Consider the following 18,630-nt stretch of genomic DNA (forward strand, 5'->3'; position numbering starts at 1 on the left):
TCTTGTGGGGACATCTTTAGGTAGGTTTTTAAAAGGATGGTGTTTTCTTTTTTCTACTGCTGCTTTGTTTTATCTTAAAATTTTGAAAAATTAAAACTCTGGTTTAAGCCAAGTATCTTGATTTTACAGGTTGTTACAAGCTGCCTCAGCTAATAAAGAATCTTCCAAAACTGAGAGTGAATTAACCCGGGGCCTCTCGGAGGTCTACCAGAGGAAACGCCGTGAAGAATCTGCCACAGCTAATCAGGACGACAGAAAGAAACGTATGCACCCAAAGTCCTGTCTGTCTCTCTCTTTTTTTTAAATTTATTTATTTTGATTAGAAAGGCAGATATGAAGAGAGAAGAAAATACAGAGAGAAAGATCTTCCATTCATTGGTTCACTCCCAAAGCAGCCACAATGGCTCATGTTGAGTTGATCCATAGCCAGAAACAACTTCTCGATCTCCCACATGGGTGCAGGGTCCCAAGTTCCTGGGCCATCCTCTACTGCTTTCCCAGGCCACAGGCAGGGAGCTGGATGGAAAGTGGAGCAGCTGGGAAATGAATTGGTGCTCATGGGATCCCGGTGTGTGCAAGGACTTTAGCCACTAGGCTACTGCGCCAGGCCTGGGTTTTATGAGATTATATGTTTTAGAAGATTGACATCTGGGGCAGCTGTTTGGCACAGTAGTTAGGCTGCCACTTGTGGTGCCTGAACCCATATCACACAGTACCTGGAGCTGGATCCCAATTCTTCTGTTCTTTATAGCTAACTGCAGATGCACACCTTAGAAGGCCTACCACTTATGTGGGAGATTCCGCTCCTGTGTTCAGCCTTGCCCAGCCATGGCTGTTGTGGGCTGGAAGATCTCTGTCTCATTTTCTGTCCTTCAAATAAAATGAAAATGAATTTGAAACAATTTTTTTTAATATTTATTTTATTATTTTTATTGGAAAGGAAGATTTACAGAGAGGAGAGTGTGGTTCACTCCCTAAGTAGCAGCAACAGCCTGAACTGAGCTGATCCAAAGCCAGACACCAGGAGCTTCTTCTGGGTATCCCATGCAGGTGCAGGGTACCAAGGCTTTGGGCCATCTTATACTGCCTTTCCAGGCCACAAGCAGGGAACTGGATGCAGATATGGAGCAGCTGGGAAATGAACCGGCACCCATATGGGATCCCAGCTTTTGTAAGAGTCAATGAGCTATTGCACCAGGTTCAATTTAAATATTGACAGTCCCTAAAGTGAGGGTGAAATGATAACTAAATGAAGACAAGAAAATGCTTTTATTTCAGATTTGAAGAAAATTGCAGATCACCCATGAATAAAACATTTTCTTTTTTAGTTATAGCAGAAATATGTTACAACTTTGTATTATACATGTTTGTTCATCTGTTACTTTGTAATTATTGCAGCTTGTTGCATAACAAAATTTACATAATTTTTACTTTGTTGAACATTTAGGTTCCCCACATTTGATTTTTGTTATTTAAGATTTATTTATTTATTTGAAGATTGGCTGGGGTAGGGAGTGGAGAGGTGGTAGAGAGAGAATAAACCACTAATTTACTTCCCAAGTAGCTAGAGCAGCCAGGTCTGGGCCAAGCTGAAGCCTGGAGCCCAGAGCTTCCTCAGGGCCTCTGAATTGAATAGTAGGAACACTCTGCTACCGTTCTAGGTATTGGTACTTTAGCAGGGAGCTGGATCTGAGCTGAGCAGCTGTTACTTAAAGCTGGATGGGATGCAGGCATTGCAGCTGGCAGCCTAGCTCATGGCACCACAATGCTGGCTGCTGGTTTTGTAGTCGTGACGATAATAAGTAATACTACAGTGTTCATCATGTAAAAATTTTTGATATTCATTTTTTTTAAGGTAGGTTTATAGGAACAAATTATATCAAAGGGTATGAAAACTGCCCCTTGATGCAGATTCCAAAAGTTACCGTTCAGAGAAGCTTCAGTGGCCTCAGAATGAATCTTTAGGCATTTGCCTTACAGGAAAAAAAAAAAATCATTACATTGAGATGCTTAGTTCCTAAACCCTGTTTAAAGAAAGAGGTTCTATCTCAATGGGTCTTGGGGAGAAAGCTCTGCAAGAACCACCGAACCAAAGAAGTCTGAAGGGATATCCTCCACTGGTCTTTCCCTGTGGTTTGAGCTGCAGGAGTTCGTGGTTCCTCAGGAGCGGCATTGATGGACTTTTCCTCCCCTGATGCTGTGTGGCAGGCGGTGTTCCTCGCACTCCAGTGAGGCAGAAGATGAATGCCATGTGCCGTTCCTTGAAGATGGTGAATGTTGCCAGGCTCAATGTGAAGGCTCAGAAGTTACACCCGGATGACAGCCCAGAAGTGCCTGGGGACAAGGGAGTCCCAAGGGTAAGCGGTGGAAAAGCAGCAGATAAACTGGAAGACCGAGGAAGGACATTAAGAAGCTCTAAACCGAAAGGTATGCCTCCCTTCTGTACATTGTGCTGTTTGCTCTTTTATGCTCTTCGTGTTTTTAAATGTGTCTGATCATGTCCCTTAATTGATATTTTGGATATCTGTCTCATGCTCTGAAGTATCCTAGTCTTAGATTTAGAATTTAATTGTAGAGATGAAACTGATCTTACAGAAGTAGTATTTATAAGAACTACGCATCTAAAAGAGGAGATGTGTGCGTTACATGATAATAAAGAGTAAAGATACATGAAGAGGAAGGGCTGTAGGACAAGGATTAAGGCTACGTTTGTGAGTGGAGGGAGAGAGGAAAAAGGTTGAATGATTTAGGGCTGGGACAAAGTAGGAAGAAGAACTTAGTTGGGCGATTTTTGTTTTCCTGGTTGCTTTTTTCTCCCCGCCTCCCTCCCAACAGATTCAACTGTAGTATGTTATCATTGTTAGTGTATATGCTGAATTCAGTGCTGATGCCAGTCCTGTGGGTTGAACATGAACCTTGCTTATAAACGTTGGCAAGGTTTGTATGATGCCACCTTTGAGTTCTGAGAATTCCAGACTTTGCCCCTGCAAAGGTTCCTTCCCTGTGGAATTCTAGATCCACAGTGGGTCATTGGCATGTGTGAGCAGAGCATCTCTAATGAGCTGATGAATGATGTAGGTGAGACACAGGTGACGCATGTGCAGAGAATAGCAGAGGAGGTGGTTTTCCTGTAACTTCTAAACTAGATCCTGTGCAGCAGTGACCCTGTACCAGTGCTGAAGTAATTTTTGATAGACACCCCAGTAACTCATAGATAGAGGATAATCTTTTCAACAGCTGGTGATTGAATGACTACATATATATACATATATACATATGTATGTATATATATACATATATATATTTTTGGCTGACTAGGTATTTTTATGGAAGAAATGAAGCTTGGCATTGTGTCTTACTAGTATTTTCAGTTTCTGCTATTTTTATTTCTAGCATTGTTTATTTGTGCCCTTTTTTGCCCTTTTTCTTTAATTGTTCAGTCTCTTTAAAGAAAATTATTTTTTTTAAGATTTATTTTATATATTTTAAAGAGTTACAAAAAGAGCAAGAGATTGAGATCTTCCTTCCTCTGATTCACTCCCTACGTGGCTGCAGTGGCTGGGCTGCAGCACTCCAAAGCCAGGAGCTTCTTCCAGGTCTCCCGTGTGAGTGCAGGACCCAAGCACTCGATCATCTTCCCCTGCTTTCCCATATGCCACAGTGCCAACCCCTTAACTTTGAAAAATTATTTCATAATTAGCTTTTGATATTTTGGACTGTGTAAGATATTGATTCTTTGCTGAAGTCTGGCCTAATATGTGGTCGTTTTCATATTCCACAGGTAGTTGAAAGTAATACGTATCTGCTAATTATTCAATATTAGGTCATTAATGTTTGAATGTTCAACATTTTTAGTAATTTTTGTCTTTTACTTATAACTGAAATGATTGTATTAGTTGTTCTCCACATATATTTGTCTAAGTTCCCTTGTAGTTCTTCCAGGCTTTAAAGTCCAACCTGAGAATTTTTATTAACCAGCAGATTTGTTTCGTCAGTAACTGCACAGTTGTTATGATTACTGGCTAGTTTGGATGTATTTTTTAGTGTATTTCTAGTGTATTTTTTTGCTTTCCATTTATCATGCTTCTTTTACTTATTTATTTCTTCTTTGATATTTTCTGGGATTATTCAAGTTTCCTTTATTCTTTTGTCCTTCTGTTAGGTTTTGACCGTAGTTGGTTTTTCTTTTCCACGGGTGGTTACCCTTAATGTTTTAACATAGATTTATTTGTTTAGGGTAGTTTTGGCTTCACCACAAAATCAGTCACAGGAGAAAGGGTTCAGCTCTACCTTGACCTCCCACTACCCCCTCTCAGCACTGTGGCCTAGGTGGCACTTTGTCTGGAGGCCAGAGCTCATATGAGGTTTGTGCTTGGTGTTGGACACACTGTTGTTCTGACATGCACCTACCCTTGTGTAGCACACAGGATTTTCATTGCCTTAAAAATAAAAAATTCTCTGTGCTCTGCCTTGTTCTTCCCTGCACAACCCCACCCTTGGGAGCAACTGATCTTTTTTTACTGTCTCCATGTTTTTACTTTATTCAGAAAATCCTGTAGATGGAATCTCAGATTGGCTTCTTTCACTTAGTGATACATGTTTTAACTTCCCTCTCGGGTAGCTCTATTCCATTGACTGAATGAACCACAGCTAATTGATCCAGTTACTTATGCAAATATGTGATGTTTATGAATAAAACTACTGTGAGCCTGCACATGCAAGTGTTTGTGTGGAAGGGATGGAGCTCAAGGCAACTGGCTTAGGTGCAGGGGAGTGAACCCAGCAAATGGAAGGATCTTTCCTCCCCTCCCTTCCCCTCCTTTTCCTCCCCCTCCCCTACCCTCCCTTCCCCTCCTTTCCCCTCTCTTCAGCTCTCTCCTCTCCCCCTCCTTTCTCTCTTTTTTCCTCCCTTCCCTACCTCTCCCCATTCTTGATTTTCAAATAAATAAATCATTTTTTTAAAACAATGGGCAAAGGACCTGAACAGACAGACTCAAAGACATACAAATATAATGTATTCAACTGTATAAATCATAAGAAAATTGCAAATTAAAACAATGAGAAACTAACACAGACTTAATTAGAATGGATAAAACGCAAAACACTGTCAATCAAAAGCTGGTAAGAAAATGGAGCAAAAGGAATTCACTGCTACAAACTGGCGTAATTTGTTGTGCTGTAGTTCTGATCCCTGGGTTTTTCTTTTTCTTTTCTGTTTTTTTTTTTTAAGATTTATTTTTATTTTATTGAAAAGTCAGATATATAGATAGGAGAGGCAGAGAGGAAGATCTTCTATCTCCTGGTTCACTCCCCAAGTGGCACACAGCAGGAGTTGAGCTGATCTGAAGCCAGGAATCAGGAGCTTCTTCCAGGTCTCCCATGTTGTTGCAGGGTCCCAAGGCTTTGGGTTATCCTGGTTTGCCTTCCCAGGCCACAAGCAAGGAGCTGGATGGGAAGTGGGGCTGCTGGGACATAAATCAGTGCCCATATGGGATCCTGGCACATGCAAGGCAAGGACTTTAGCCACAAGGCTACTGCACTGGGCCCATGGGTTTGCTTTTCACATGTAGATCTGTAACACCACCTTGAGTTAATTGTTGGAAAGGAAGGAAAGCCTGTGTCTAGAATCATCTTTTTTTTTTTTCTCCTGGGTTTCTACCTTGTATCCAGTGTATTTCCTTTTCCCCTTGTATTTGTGTGGTGTTCTGGGTTGTCCCACACTCTATGCAGCTTCTCTGGCCTCTACACGGTAGGTGCTAGTAACTGCCCCCGCTCCCCACCACTAGCTGGGCACAGTCCAAACACAGCCAGATGTGGCTCAGGAGGCAAAAATCTCCACTCGTTGGAACCACTGGTACGAAGAGTGCAAGGGCTTCAATTTTGCCTTTTTTTTCCCCCCCACAGATTTTAAAACTGAGGATGAGCTACTGACTTACATACATGAAAACTACCAAAAGACTGTGGCCACAGAAGAAAGCACATTGTGGTCATGTACTCGAAACATAATCTCCATCATTAAGGAGTTCCTTAAGTCCAAAGGCACCAAGGACTTAGAAGTAAGAGTCTAGAAGTTTCTGCCTCTTACAGATGTGGAAGTGTTTCCATTCACGTGTGTTGGCATTGTCTCTTACACCTTATGTCATGCAGGAATCCAGAACCTGGAAGGGAAGAAGTTGAAGAAATGATATGAGTAGAGCTGGTTACATGTCTTTTTCTCCTAAGGAAAGCTATTTTCCTCATTTGAGCTGCAAGATTTTTTTCTTAGCTGCAATTTAAATTCACTTGGAACATCGGTTTTAAACATTGATGCTGGCCTCCTCCAGATGAGTTGAAGTGAATCCCAGGTTGAGACTGGCCATCTGTCCTTTGAGAAACCTCCCTGGTCCTCAGCCATGGGATCCTCTGGGCACCACTGTTCAGGCTTAGTGGCAAAAGCAGGGCTCTTCTCTACGGGGAACATAGTAGTCACTACTTTGTGGACCTTCCTTTTTAATTTTTTTTCCCCTGAAGGGTAGAGCACATACAAAGAGATAGAGAAAGAGATTTTTTGATTCACTGGTTCACTGCCTGCAACAGCTAGGGCTGGACCAGGCCAAAACCGGGAGCCAGGAGCTCCTTCTGGGCCCCCACATGGATGCAAAGGACCATACACTTGGGCCATCTTCCACTTCTTTCCCAGGCCTAAGCAGGGACCAGGGAGCTGGATCTGAAGTAGAGCAACTAGGACTCAAATCGATGCCTTTATGGGATGCTGGCATCACAGGCAGGCAGCCTAACCCACTACTTCACAACACCAGCTCTGGAACCATCCATTTAAGATAGTTCAAATCTAAAGGTTTGCTGTATCCATTCCTACTTACGGTCAAATATTTTTAAAGATCTAAAAGAATTATCACTTCAGTATTTATCATTGAAATGAAAAAATAAGCAAAGTTGTAATATACTTCCCCTCTTTTAGGGCATTATTCAAATGTAAAAGAAATTAGAAATAGCAAGTAATTTATTCTTCTGTTGTAATTTTGTATTTCCAGGTAAACTGTCTGAATCTAGTAAAAAGTAACTTCTTGAAAACCAGCAAAAGTCTTCGACAGAATGTAGGGAAAAAGCTGGATAAGGAAGCAAAAGTCAGAGAGTAAGTTCCTGCCTTCCTAACTTTTTAAATGCCATCTCAAACTAGAGCGTTGAGATTTACTCGTTTCAGTTTAAAGTTGAGCGGCTATTACTGAGTCTTTGTAATCCCACCTGATCATCAGATGGATATTTAGAGAAAACAGTAGTTCTAGTTCTTTTTATGTAAATAGATGCTCATGTAAGGAAGGAGCTGGGGGTCATTCATAGTAGTTACGCTCAAGTATTTTTCTTCCCTCTGCAGGTGCCAGCTCCAGGTGTTCCTTCGTTTAGAGCTGTGTGTGCAGTGCCCTTCCATATGTGAGAATCTTGAGGACGTGGAGTACATGGAGGAGGAGGTAGGATGCTGCCCAGTGCCTGGGACAGGGCTTGGCGCCTGGGGCTCCCTGCGGAGGGCATGCGGTAATTCTCTCAACCATCCATCAGGTGACAGACCTGCTGCGCTTGTTGTATCTCACGGAGGACTCTGCATACTTAGCCAACTTTCTGGAGGAAATTTTGAGATTGTAAGTTTGATGGCTACTAACTTTAAAGTTGTGTTTCCTTGTGAGTTGCCTATGCTGTTGTCTGAGCCTGATGGTATTGTCAGGACTATTAGAATGCTGCATGATAAACGGAGTGGCGTGGGTGAGATGGTAACTTTCTATTCCACATTTAACCCATCTATTCCACAGGTATATTGACTCTATCCCAAAGACACTAGGAAATCTTTACAACAGCCTTGGGTTTATGATTCCTCAGAAGCTGGCTCGTGTCCTTCCCACAGATTTTTTCAGTGATGACTCCATGACACAAGAAATCCAATCACCACTTCGTTCTTTGCCTCTTCTGCCAAGTGCTCATCCATCAGTGTTGGGCAGCACTGAGTCAGACCAATTGGAGGAGCTGCGAACCAGATCAGCCAAGAAGAGAAGGTAAATCATAAATTTTATGTATTTTATAATCCTGATGGAGGGGCAGGTACAGGAGAGGTACTTCCTCTCACTGCATTTTACAGTGTTCCCTAGGCTTTTCTAGCACTCCTTGGAACTTATTTTTAACATTAAAAGGGAAAAAAAAGTACGTGAAGCTTCGGAGAGGGGTCAGGGAGAGAGACAGATAATCTGTATATTGCTTTACTTCCTAAATAAACCACAATGCTCAGGTGGGGCGGGGGCCAGGCTTAACCAGGAGCTCCATCCAGGTCTCCTACATGAGTGTCAGGGGCCCAAACTCTCAGGTTACCCTTCGCTGCTTTCCCAGCAAATTAGGAGAGTGCTGGATTGGAAGTGGAGCAGCCAGGAGTTAAACCCATGCTCCTATGGGTTGCTGGTAGGGAGCAGGTTAACCCATTAAGCCTCAATGCTGGCCAAGACAGCTTCCTTCTTTACCACCTTGGCAGCATCAGTATCGTAGATAAGAGAAAGTTGTTAGCTGGAAGGACCAGATGGTTAAGCTATTAGTGGAATATCTTTGAGTCCTCTAAAGGATCAGCATAGTTACCCAGGAAGCTCATGGAGTCAGGTAAATTATCTGTACTCTGCGTCAGTTCTGACAAAGTCCAGTTGTCTTTGTCCATTCTGTGTATTGAATTGGTGGTTGCCCTTCTGTGGAGTTAACGAGCAGCATCTGACATTCCCTGTGTTGTCTAGGGAGTGTGTGGCATTTATGCTGCAGGTCACAGAGCCCCTCCTAGCATCCTCCTGGGATCTTCAGCACCTGAGAAGAAGCCTTTTATCTACCTGCAGCCTCTAGCTAGTGTGTCTTGACTGTGTCTTTCTGTTTTTAAAAGGAAAAATGCACTAATAAGACATAAAAGCATTGCAGAGGTTTCACAGAATCTTCGACAAATTGAAATTCCCAAAATGTCCAAGAGAGCTACAAAAAATGTAAGTAGTCTCCTGTAGATGAGAAATGGCACTAGCACTGTTACTCCTTCCAGCTTTAGTTGACATAATAAACGGGAATGAGAAACAGTATCTCTGCTTTCTAGAAATAGACTTTGGAAGATAACAAAAATAGGATCGAGTAATTTTCATAAAATTTTAAGTGAAAAGATCATTGAAATAATGATTGTAATAGGACTGTGGTTGCCTAACAGGAAGTACTTCTCAGTATGTTATGTTTTTAAGGGTAAGTTTTTATGGGCCTGCCGTGGTAGCCTAGCAGCTAAAATCCTCACTGTGCACTTACTGGGATCCCATATGGGTGCCAGTTTGTGTCCCGGCAGCCCTACTTCCTATCCAGCTCCCTGCTTGTGGCCTGGGAAAGCAGTAGAGGACAGAACAAGGCCTTGGGACCCTACACCTTTATTGGATACCCAGAAGAAGCTGCTGGCTCCTGGCTTCGGATCAGCTCAGCTCCAGCCTTTGCAGCCACTTGGGGAATAAACTAGCAGGTGGATGATCTCTGTCTCCTTTTCTCTATATATGTCTGCCATTCCCATAGAAATCTTTAAAAAAAAAAAAAGATTTACTGAGATTGAGGGTTTAACTTCGGTTAAAACTGTGGGGAAGCAATTAGCTAAAGGCCACATACACACTAATGGGCATGACTGGTCCTTTCGTGTGACACTTTCAGAAACAAGGAGTAGCCCTTTTGTTCTATATGCTATAGCTCACAAATTCCTGGATGAAGAACTCTAATGTATCAAATGTTGTTGTAATTGTAATTTCCCTCAGCAACTAAGAACTATCATATAGTGTTTCCTAGCAGCGAGATCTTGGCTTTGTGTCACTAGCTCATTCTTCCAATGATTACAATGGCAAATTCACATACATTCCCTTGTTTAGATAGATTCGGGTTTTAAACTTTTTTTTAAGATTTATTTATTATTTTTTTTGGAGAACCAGATTTATAGAGGAGGAAGGAGAGACAAAGAGAGATCTGTTTTCCATCAGTTGGTTCACTCCCCAAGTAGCTGCAACAGCTGGAGTTCAGCTAATCTGAAGCCAGAGCTGGGAGCTTCTTTTGGGTGCAGGGTCCCAAGCACTTGGGCCGTCTTCTGCTGCTTTCCTGGGCTATTAGCAGGGATAGGTGAATGCTGGCACCACAAATGGAGGATTAGTGGTCTACATCATGGCACTGGTTCCTGTTTAGACTCTTAAATCTGTTCTTATGGTAGCTAGTAGAGCAGTTTGTTCCAAAGATGTTCCTGGGTGTAGTTGCTCTCTAGTTTGCGATTTCCCCACTTTTTGGGAGAGCATGGGGGATAAAGGGTATTATGTACATTATATACAATCATCATAAGTTAAAGTCACATGAAGTTAAACGTTAGAGTATCCTTCATCTATTCTTTTTTTTTAAGATTTGTTTTTATTATTTTTATTGGAAAGTCAGATATACATAGAGGAGAGACCAAGAGGAAGATCTTCCTTCCATTGATTAACTCCCCAAGTGACCGTATTGGCCAGAGCTGTGCTGATCCAAAGCCAGGAGCCCGGAGCCTCTTCTGGATCACCCACATGGGTGCAGGGTCCCAAGGTTTGGGCTATCTTCAACTGCTTTCACAAGCCACAAGCAGAGAGCTGGATGGAAAGCGAGACCACCAGAATTAGAACCAGTGCCCATATGGGATCCCAGTATGTTGTAAGGCGAGGATATTAGCTCTATGGCTATTGTGCCGGGCCCTATTCTTTAGAAATCATTACTTGGACCTGACACGATGGCTTGGTGGCTAAATCCTTGCTGTGCATGTGCCAGGATCCCAAGTGAGCCACTTGTTTGTGTCCATTTCCCATCCTTCTCCCTACTTGTGGCCTGGGAAAGCAGTAGAGGATGGCCCAAAGTTTTGGGACCCTGTACCCAGGTAGGAAACCAAGAGGAAGTTGCTGACTCTCAGCTTCAAACTGGCCAGCTCCTTGGAGAGTGAACCAGCAAGTGGAAGATCCTTCCCTCTCTCTCCCTGTGTAATTCCATCAAGTAAAGTAAATAAATCTTATTTAAAAATAGTGACGTAGCCAACACTTGACCTGGCAATCATATGGGATGCTGGCAAAACAAGTGGTGGCATAATCCCCTGCGCTGCGCCAGTGACTCTCCTTCCTTGATGTCCACACTGGAGAGAGATATCATTTATTTCACTCTTTATGGGCATTTATGGTGTTTCTTGTACAATTATAGTGTAACAGTGTCTTTGGAACCTGTTTTTGTGTGTTTTACTATTTCTCTTGGTTCTGTGTAGAATTTTTATTATTTATTCTCAGTGAATGTCTTTCTAAATGTTTCCTACTGGATTTTCCCGTCTTCCAGGAGAACACATGTGCTGACCCTCAGCAGCCTCCGCAGACAAGGAAGGATACAGGACAAGGTAAGCTCTGTTTTCTCAGTGTGTGCATCATCCGTGAGGTTGGTTTTAATACAATGTGGAAAAGTACTGCTTAAGGAACACTTAATAATAAATGCAGCTTCTTTGTATCAAAGCCTCTGTTTTATCGGTGATAACTTTTGTGTTTTCAGAAGTGACCAAGGTTCGAAGAAATCTCTTCAACCAGGAAATGCTTTCTCCCTCAAAGAGATCTCTGAAGCGGGGATTGCCCAGAAGCCATTCCGTGTCTGTTGTGGATGGTCTGGGGGATAAAGTGGAGAGAAAGACCAAAGGTACCTACCGTGTTGGAGGGCTGGTGCTCCTTCTGTGAGGACAGCACTGTTCCCCTTGTGCTTGGTTTAGTTACTTCAAGCTCTTGTTCTTCCTTACAGTGAACCCAGTTTTCCTTTCATTGAATTTTCTGTTTTTCTGATCTTGATTCCTTCCCTCTACCTGCCATGGGTTTTGGTCTGTTCTTTTTCTAGTTGTTCAACATAAGGGCAAGTTACTGATTTGAGACCTTTCTTTTCTGATAAGGGTACTAATAGCCATAAATTCTTCTCTAAACACTAGAATAGCTGGATCCATTTTGTCATTTCAAAATATTTTCTCTTTGTGTTTCTTCTATGTCTCATTGGTTATATAGTAGTGCGTTAGTATTCAAGTATTTGTAAATTTCCCACGTTCCCTTTGGTTAATTGTTTTCTGTTTCACATCTTCTCAAGTTTGTTAAGATTTGTTTTTGTTTTTAAAGATTTATTTATTTTTATTGGAAAGTCAGATATACAGAAAGGAGGAGAGACAGAGAGGAAGATCTTCCATCTGATGATTCACTCCCCAAGTGAGCGCAATGGCCGATGCTATGCCGATCTGAAGCCAGGAGCCAGGAACTTCTTCCAGGTCTCCCACATGGGTGCAGGGTCCCAAGGCTTTGAGCCATCCTCAACTGCTTTCCTAGGCCACAAGCAGGGAGCTGGATGGGAAGTGGAGCTGCTGGGATTAGAACTGGCACCCATATGGGATCCCGGTGCATTCAAGGCGAGGACTTTAGCCACTAGGCCACGCTGCCGAGCCCTGTTAAGATTTGTTTTACGACTTTACATTTGGTCTTTCCTGGAGAGTAACCCATGTGTGCTTGGGAAGTATATGTGCTCTGCTCTTATTGGGCAAAGTTTACTGTAGATGTGTATTTTATTATGTGTGATAAGTAGTTTATGGTTCCTTTTGGGTCTTATGTTTAGTTGTACTTATTGTTCTGCGTATTTCCAATTGTCACTGGAAAGGAATATTTAGATCTCCAACTGTTACTGGTGAGTTCTCTGCTCCTCCCTAGTTCTGTTTAGATTTTGATTCATATATCAGTTCTATCAGGTATGCATTATTTTATATTCTTGATGAATGAACTGTTAGTAATGAGTAATGTATTTTGTCTTTAGTAACTACGTTTGACTGGAGTCTTGCAATGAGGGGACCACTGGCTCCTTTTTGCAGATTATCTTGCTTTTTCTTCACTTTGAACCTCTGCATCTCTATATCTAAACTGAATCTAAACAACATATTGTTGGGTGATATATTTTTATTTCATTCTGCCAATTTCTGTGTTTTAGCTGTAACATTTAATCTACTTGTAATGACCAAGGACTGTATTCTGCCATTTTATTTCTCATGTATTATAGCTTTTTGTTTCAATTTCTCTATCATTACATTTAACTGATTTTTAGTTTGAATAAAACCAACTTAGTTTTAATCATATATTATATATTATATCCAATATGTATTTCTATATACTTTATGTAGCTATAAATACTGCTACATTGTATTTCTGCAATGATAAACATTTATTATTGTCATAGATTATATATTTACACATTGTGTCTATTAATACAGAATTATTTTACAAATTTGCCTTTTAAATCAAATAGGAAAATTTTTGCAACTTGAAAGCAGTATAAAATTGCCTTTTATATTTAACTACCTTTGCTAGTTCTTTGCTATTTTCTTCTAATGGCTTCAAGTTGTGTTCTTCACTTGTTTTTATGACTGTCTAGTGTCTTTTCATATTGCTTGTTTTAATGTTTTTGAAAGATGTGGTGTCAGAGATAAAGACAGACCTAGAGATCCACACCTCAAATGCCCAATAGCCTTACTGGGCAGAGCAAAGAGCCCAGAATTCCCTCTGGATCCCCCATGTCAGGGACCAGGGACCTCATGGGGTACACATTGGCAGAAAGTCACATCGGAAGCAGAGTGAGGACTCAAACGTAAGCACTTCCATATGGAGTGCAAACGTCCCGGGCAGCACTCCGAGGGCTGTGCCTCAGCCAGTCCCATCCTTTCGTGTTTGCCTGAAACACACTCATAACTTTCCTTGTAGGGCAGACGTACTGGTGATGGGTTCACTTTATTTATCTGGGAATGTCTTTATGTGTTTTATTAAAGGAGCTAGAGTTCTTATTGCAGCCCTTTTTCATGTAGCCCTTTAAATATGCCTTCTGGCCTCTAACATTTCTGATAAGAAACCAGCTATTAATCTTACTGGACAGCTTCTCCGTTGCTGGCTTTCTAGAACTCTTCATCTATGGCTTCTGATGGTTTCACTTTTAAGTGTATCTTTCAGTGTCTGTTGTTTGGAGCTAATTGAGCTTTTTGGACATGTGAGTTGATGTCTTTCATCAGATATAGGACATTTTCAAGGTGTTGAATCCCTCTAGTAAATTGTATTTTGACTTTGTTGTGCATATTTAGAAAAGCAATTTAATACCTTTAGTTAATAATTTCATTGTGTAATCTTCCCTAGGGATGGTTTCTGGTTTTGTTTTTGTTTTTTGTTTGTTTGTTTGTCTTTTTTTTTTTAAATAAATGGGCTATAGTTTCTTTTTATGCATTGTTGTTTTCTATTGAGAACTAGGTATTGGGTATATTTTGTTGTGGTGACCATGGAAATCTGATCCTTTAACCCCTCAAAGGTTTTTGACTTTCGCTTCTTGGGGGCTGCAGCTGTCCATGTGTGCCATTTCTATATTGTGTGTGTGACCTCTGATGTCTGTCTGTGGACTCTGTGACCCATCAGTAACCTAAGATCCTAAATGACTCCAAAGGTGGGGCAGAAGAACAGTCGTGTTCCCATCCCTTTAAATCTTGGGGATTCCCATGGAGCTACCAGGCAGGTGGGAATGGCATTGGGGGTGCTCCTTGCCCATCCAGTGGCTGCTGGACCCTGGTTTTCAAGGCCATTGCAGGATAGAGAGGGAGCAGAGACCAGGGGGACTTCAGGACATTCAGCCCATTCCCTGCTAACTGCCTCCATTAGTGTAAGCCCTTCATCTCCAGAGTTCTAAAATGGTGATTTTGTTGTTTAATCCATTTTTGCCAATATGCTGGCTCCTTTTATACAAGAGGTTATTTCCGCCCCCCTTAGGTATCTTTATTCTGCTGTTCCCTGCTATTCATTCTTTTTTTTTTTTTATGGATTTATTTATTTTTATTGGAAAGGCAGATGTATAGAGAGGAGGAGAGACAGAGAGGAAGATTTTCTGTCCGACAATTTCATTCCCCAAGTGGTCACAATGGCTAGAGTAAAGCCAATCCAAAGCCAGGAGCCTGGAGCCTCCTCCAGGTCTCCCACGCGAGTGCAGGGTCCCAAGGCTTTGGGCCATCTTTGGCTGCTTTCCCAAGCCACACGCAGGGAGCTGGATGGGAAGTGGGGCTGCTGGGACATAAACCAGTGCCCATATGGGATCCTGGAGCATTCAAGGCGAGGACCTTAACCACTGTGCTATCGTGCCGGGCCCCCTACTGTTCATTCTTAACTCACTTTAACCCATTCCTTCCAAGATTGGCCTGTCGCCTATACAAAGAAATTTTGTACTGAGCTGGATTACTGTATTAATGTTTGTGTGACTTCTCAGCATTCTCATGTATTTTATTTCATTTCATCATAGACATAAAAAAAGTATATTTAGTTGGATGGCTGTGTTAATCTTGACAATTGTGCAGTTTTTGTTTTCTCAGAATTGCTTATTAGAGAAGTAATTTTATGATATTTTCACATTGGCTTATTTTGTTCACCTTGGCAGTGCTAGTAAATTGTTCTGATGCGTTGACTGAGTTCTGTTAATGCACCCACTCCAGCTGGGGAGGGAGTTAAAAATGCTTCTTGGGAAGGTGAGGTGAAAATTACAATTTAAGCTCTTTTTTGCTTTTAGGTTATCACAAATTACTGACCAAGAGTGTGGCTGAGACTCCAGTACATAAGCAGATCTCCAGAAGGCTGCTGCACAGACAGATCAAGGGCAGGTGAGTGATATCCTGGTCCTCGCATCCCTCCTTGCTCACCATCTTGTGGGTTCCGTTGCCCTTCTGACCGTCGTGACTTCATTGTTAGCTGTGTTGCTCTTCACCCGTCAGCATCCTATAGTCTCAAGAAGAGCAGGAGAACCAAGCAGGACATGTCATATCTGGCCTCCTGCACCTGCTGTGATTGATTTGTGTTGCTGGGGCATCAGCCCTTCCTCCCTGTGTTTGCTGAGTAGTGTTGCATTAAGTGCATATCCCACACTTTGTAACTCCATCCATCATCCATGTGCTGACTTGGGGAAGGTGGCCCCTTACCCCTGAGTTCCCAGAGACAGACCAAGGCCCATGTGGGCTACTGGCGGATGGCAGCAATACTGTGCTGCAAAGGTGGCCCACCATTTTGTTCCTCACCACTTCATTGGTACTGGCATCATCAAACCCTGTGATCTTTGTTTCCTTGTTGGACGAAAAGCTCGCTCTCTCAGTTCCTCTCCCTCCCTCCCTCTCTCTTTAGTGGGTAGTGATTATGAGGCATACTGAATATTTTTGCTTATTTTTCCTTGAGGGCTTCTGATCCTGGTCCCGATATTGATGTTGTTGAAGAGTCACCTGAAAAAGGAGAAGGTGAGGTTACTTTTTCTCCCCCATCAATTATTTATGTATTTGAAGGAAAATTGACTAAGAGAGAGAGATACAGAGATCCTCCATTTGCTGATTCATTCCCCACATGCCTGCAATAGCCAGGGCTAAGCCAGGCTGAAGTAAGAAACACCATTGCATTTTCTCACGTGAGTGGGTTACACCCAAGTACTCGGGCCATCAGCCCCTGGCTCCTAGGCACATACCAGGATACTGCATCAGAAGTGGAGGCATGGCTTAAACTCTGTGATAAGGGTTTGATATGGGATGTGAGTTTCCCAAACAGTAGCTTACCCACTGTACCACTGTGCCTGCCTACCAGACCTCACACTGCTTCCTTCCCTCCCCGACTTTTTGCTGTTTCTGTGGAAACTTTTCAGCACTTGTTACCATAAAATATCCTAAGATCTTTTATAAAAATTGTATTGGCTGTCGGTGCATTATGTATGTAGCTCAGCAAGTATTTTTATAAGAATGTTTCTTTACACAATTTACTGAAATTTTGAAGAAAATGTTTTTATGAACCAGAAATAGGATTTAAGATGAGACTAAAGCACTCTTACACACAAAATGTTATGACTTATTTTAAAAGTATGTGTTATGAAAAGTAGGTTTTGGAAAGCTAACTTTTTTTTAGATTTATTTATGTATTTTTTATTGAAAAGGCAGCTTTACAGAGAGAAGGAGAGAGGGAGGAAGATCTTCCATCTGCTGGTTTACTCCCCAAGCGGCCGCAATGGCTGGAGCTGAGCCAATCTGAAGCCAGGAGACAGGACTTTCTTCTGGGTCTCCCATGCGGGTGCAGGTTCCCAAGGCTTTCAGCTGTCCTTTGACTGGTTTTCCCAGGCCACAGACTGGGAGCTATGTGGGAAGCGGGGCCACTGGGATTAGAACCAGCACCCATATGGGATCCTGGCATGTTCAAGGCAAGGACTTTAACTGCTATGCTATCATGCCGAGCCCGGAAAGCTAACATTTTAAAATTGCTCAAGTAATCGATATTTGTTGTGGTAAAATCAACAAGAAAAGCTACAATTTCAAATATCATTAGATAGGATGTATGTCCTAGTGGTTGACACAACTTGAGAGGTCCACACTCCTTATTAGAGCCTGGCACAGTGGCTCAATTGATTAATCCTCCTCCTCCAAGCACTGGATCCCATCTGGGCACCAGTTTATGTTCCAGCTGCTACTCTTCCCACTCAGCTCCCTGCTTGTGGCCTGAGAAAGCAGCTAAGGATGGCCCAAAGCTTTGGGACCCTGCACCCGTATGGGAGGCCCAGAGCAGGCTCCTGGCTTCAGATCTGCTCATTTCTGGTTGTTGTGGACACTTAGGGAGTGAGCCAGTGGGTACAAGATTTTTCTGTCTCTCCTCTCTGTAAATCTGCCTTTCCAATAAAATAAATCTTAATAAATAAATAAATAAGAGTCTCTGGATTCAAGTTCTGGCTTTCAATTGCAGCTTTCTGCCAATGCTGCAATGCAAACCCTAGTAGACAATAGATGATGGCTTAAGTACCCGGGTCCCTGCTGCCCATGCGGGAAACCTGGATTCGGTTCCCAGCCTCTCACTTTGGCCTGACACCACTCTGGCTGTTGCAGGCTTTTGGGGGAGTAAACAGGCAGATGGAAGCTCTCTGACTGTCTCTGTCACTCTACCTTCCACACACAAGTCATTTGTAATCACAAAACTCACACGTGAACTCTACCACTCTTATTTCTAGACAAATGTATATAAAACACATATATTAATCCTAACTTGCAAATGTTTGCTATAAGGCACTGTACAGATGTGGTTTTTTTTCCCCACCCCACATCGGGCTGAAAACTTTTGAAGGGAGATAGTTCAGTGAGTCCGTGGCTTTTACACCTTGCCAGGAACACATATCAAAGCACTTAGCTGTTTTAGAGACACACACACAAGTCTCTTGAAGGGAACGTCTTGGGTATGAAATATCTGACAGCTTGTTGTTTTTCCTGCTGACTGACTGCAGTTCTGGTTTTGCAGAGCTAAATTTGAGAAGGAGTCCTCGAATCAAGCAGTTGTCATTTAGCAGGACAAATTCTGGATCCTTCTATTCTGTGTCTCAACCAAAGTCTCGAAGCATACAAAGAGTCCACTCGTTTCAGCAAGGTAAGGCAGAAGGCTGCAGGCCTGCTTGTCTTCACTGGTCCTCACTGACCAGTGGGAGAGGAAGCTCAGAACAGGACATTTCCTGATGGTGAAAAATGGTCATATACATTGGATTTCTACAAACTGGTCCCCAGCACTCACTGTAGGT

The 18,630-nt window shown here is 42.3% G+C and overlaps 1 protein-coding gene across 2 annotated transcripts in view; it reads left to right on the top strand.

Moving 5' to 3' along the window:
* Nucleotides 1-18,630, top strand: part of LOC121168257 (treslin-like) — a 38,434-nt gene that overhangs the window by 14,059 nt on the left and 5,745 nt on the right. For both annotated transcript variants that reach the window (XM_040998174.1, XM_040998173.1), the window contains exons 6-18: nt 130-263; nt 2,209-2,427; nt 5,905-6,056; nt 7,032-7,132; nt 7,373-7,466; nt 7,555-7,634; nt 7,803-8,042; nt 8,900-8,996; nt 11,359-11,416; nt 11,566-11,706; nt 15,619-15,709; nt 16,275-16,333; nt 18,357-18,492. In XM_040998174.1, the coding sequence (XP_040854108.1) occupies nt 130-263; nt 2,209-2,427; nt 5,905-6,056; nt 7,032-7,132; nt 7,373-7,466; nt 7,555-7,634; nt 7,803-8,042; nt 8,900-8,996; nt 11,359-11,416; nt 11,566-11,706; nt 15,619-15,709; nt 16,275-16,333; nt 18,357-18,492 (1,602 nt within the window). The remainder of the gene's footprint in view (nt 1-129; nt 264-2,208; nt 2,428-5,904; nt 6,057-7,031; nt 7,133-7,372; nt 7,467-7,554; nt 7,635-7,802; nt 8,043-8,899; nt 8,997-11,358; nt 11,417-11,565; nt 11,707-15,618; nt 15,710-16,274; nt 16,334-18,356; nt 18,493-18,630) is intronic.

This window comes from Ochotona curzoniae, unplaced genomic scaffold, assembly GCF_017591425.1.
Source record: "Ochotona curzoniae isolate NIBS_2020 unplaced genomic scaffold, NIBS_Ocur_1.0 patch81, whole genome shotgun sequence".
NCBI classification, from domain to species: Eukaryota; Metazoa; Chordata; class Mammalia; order Lagomorpha; family Ochotonidae; genus Ochotona; species Ochotona curzoniae.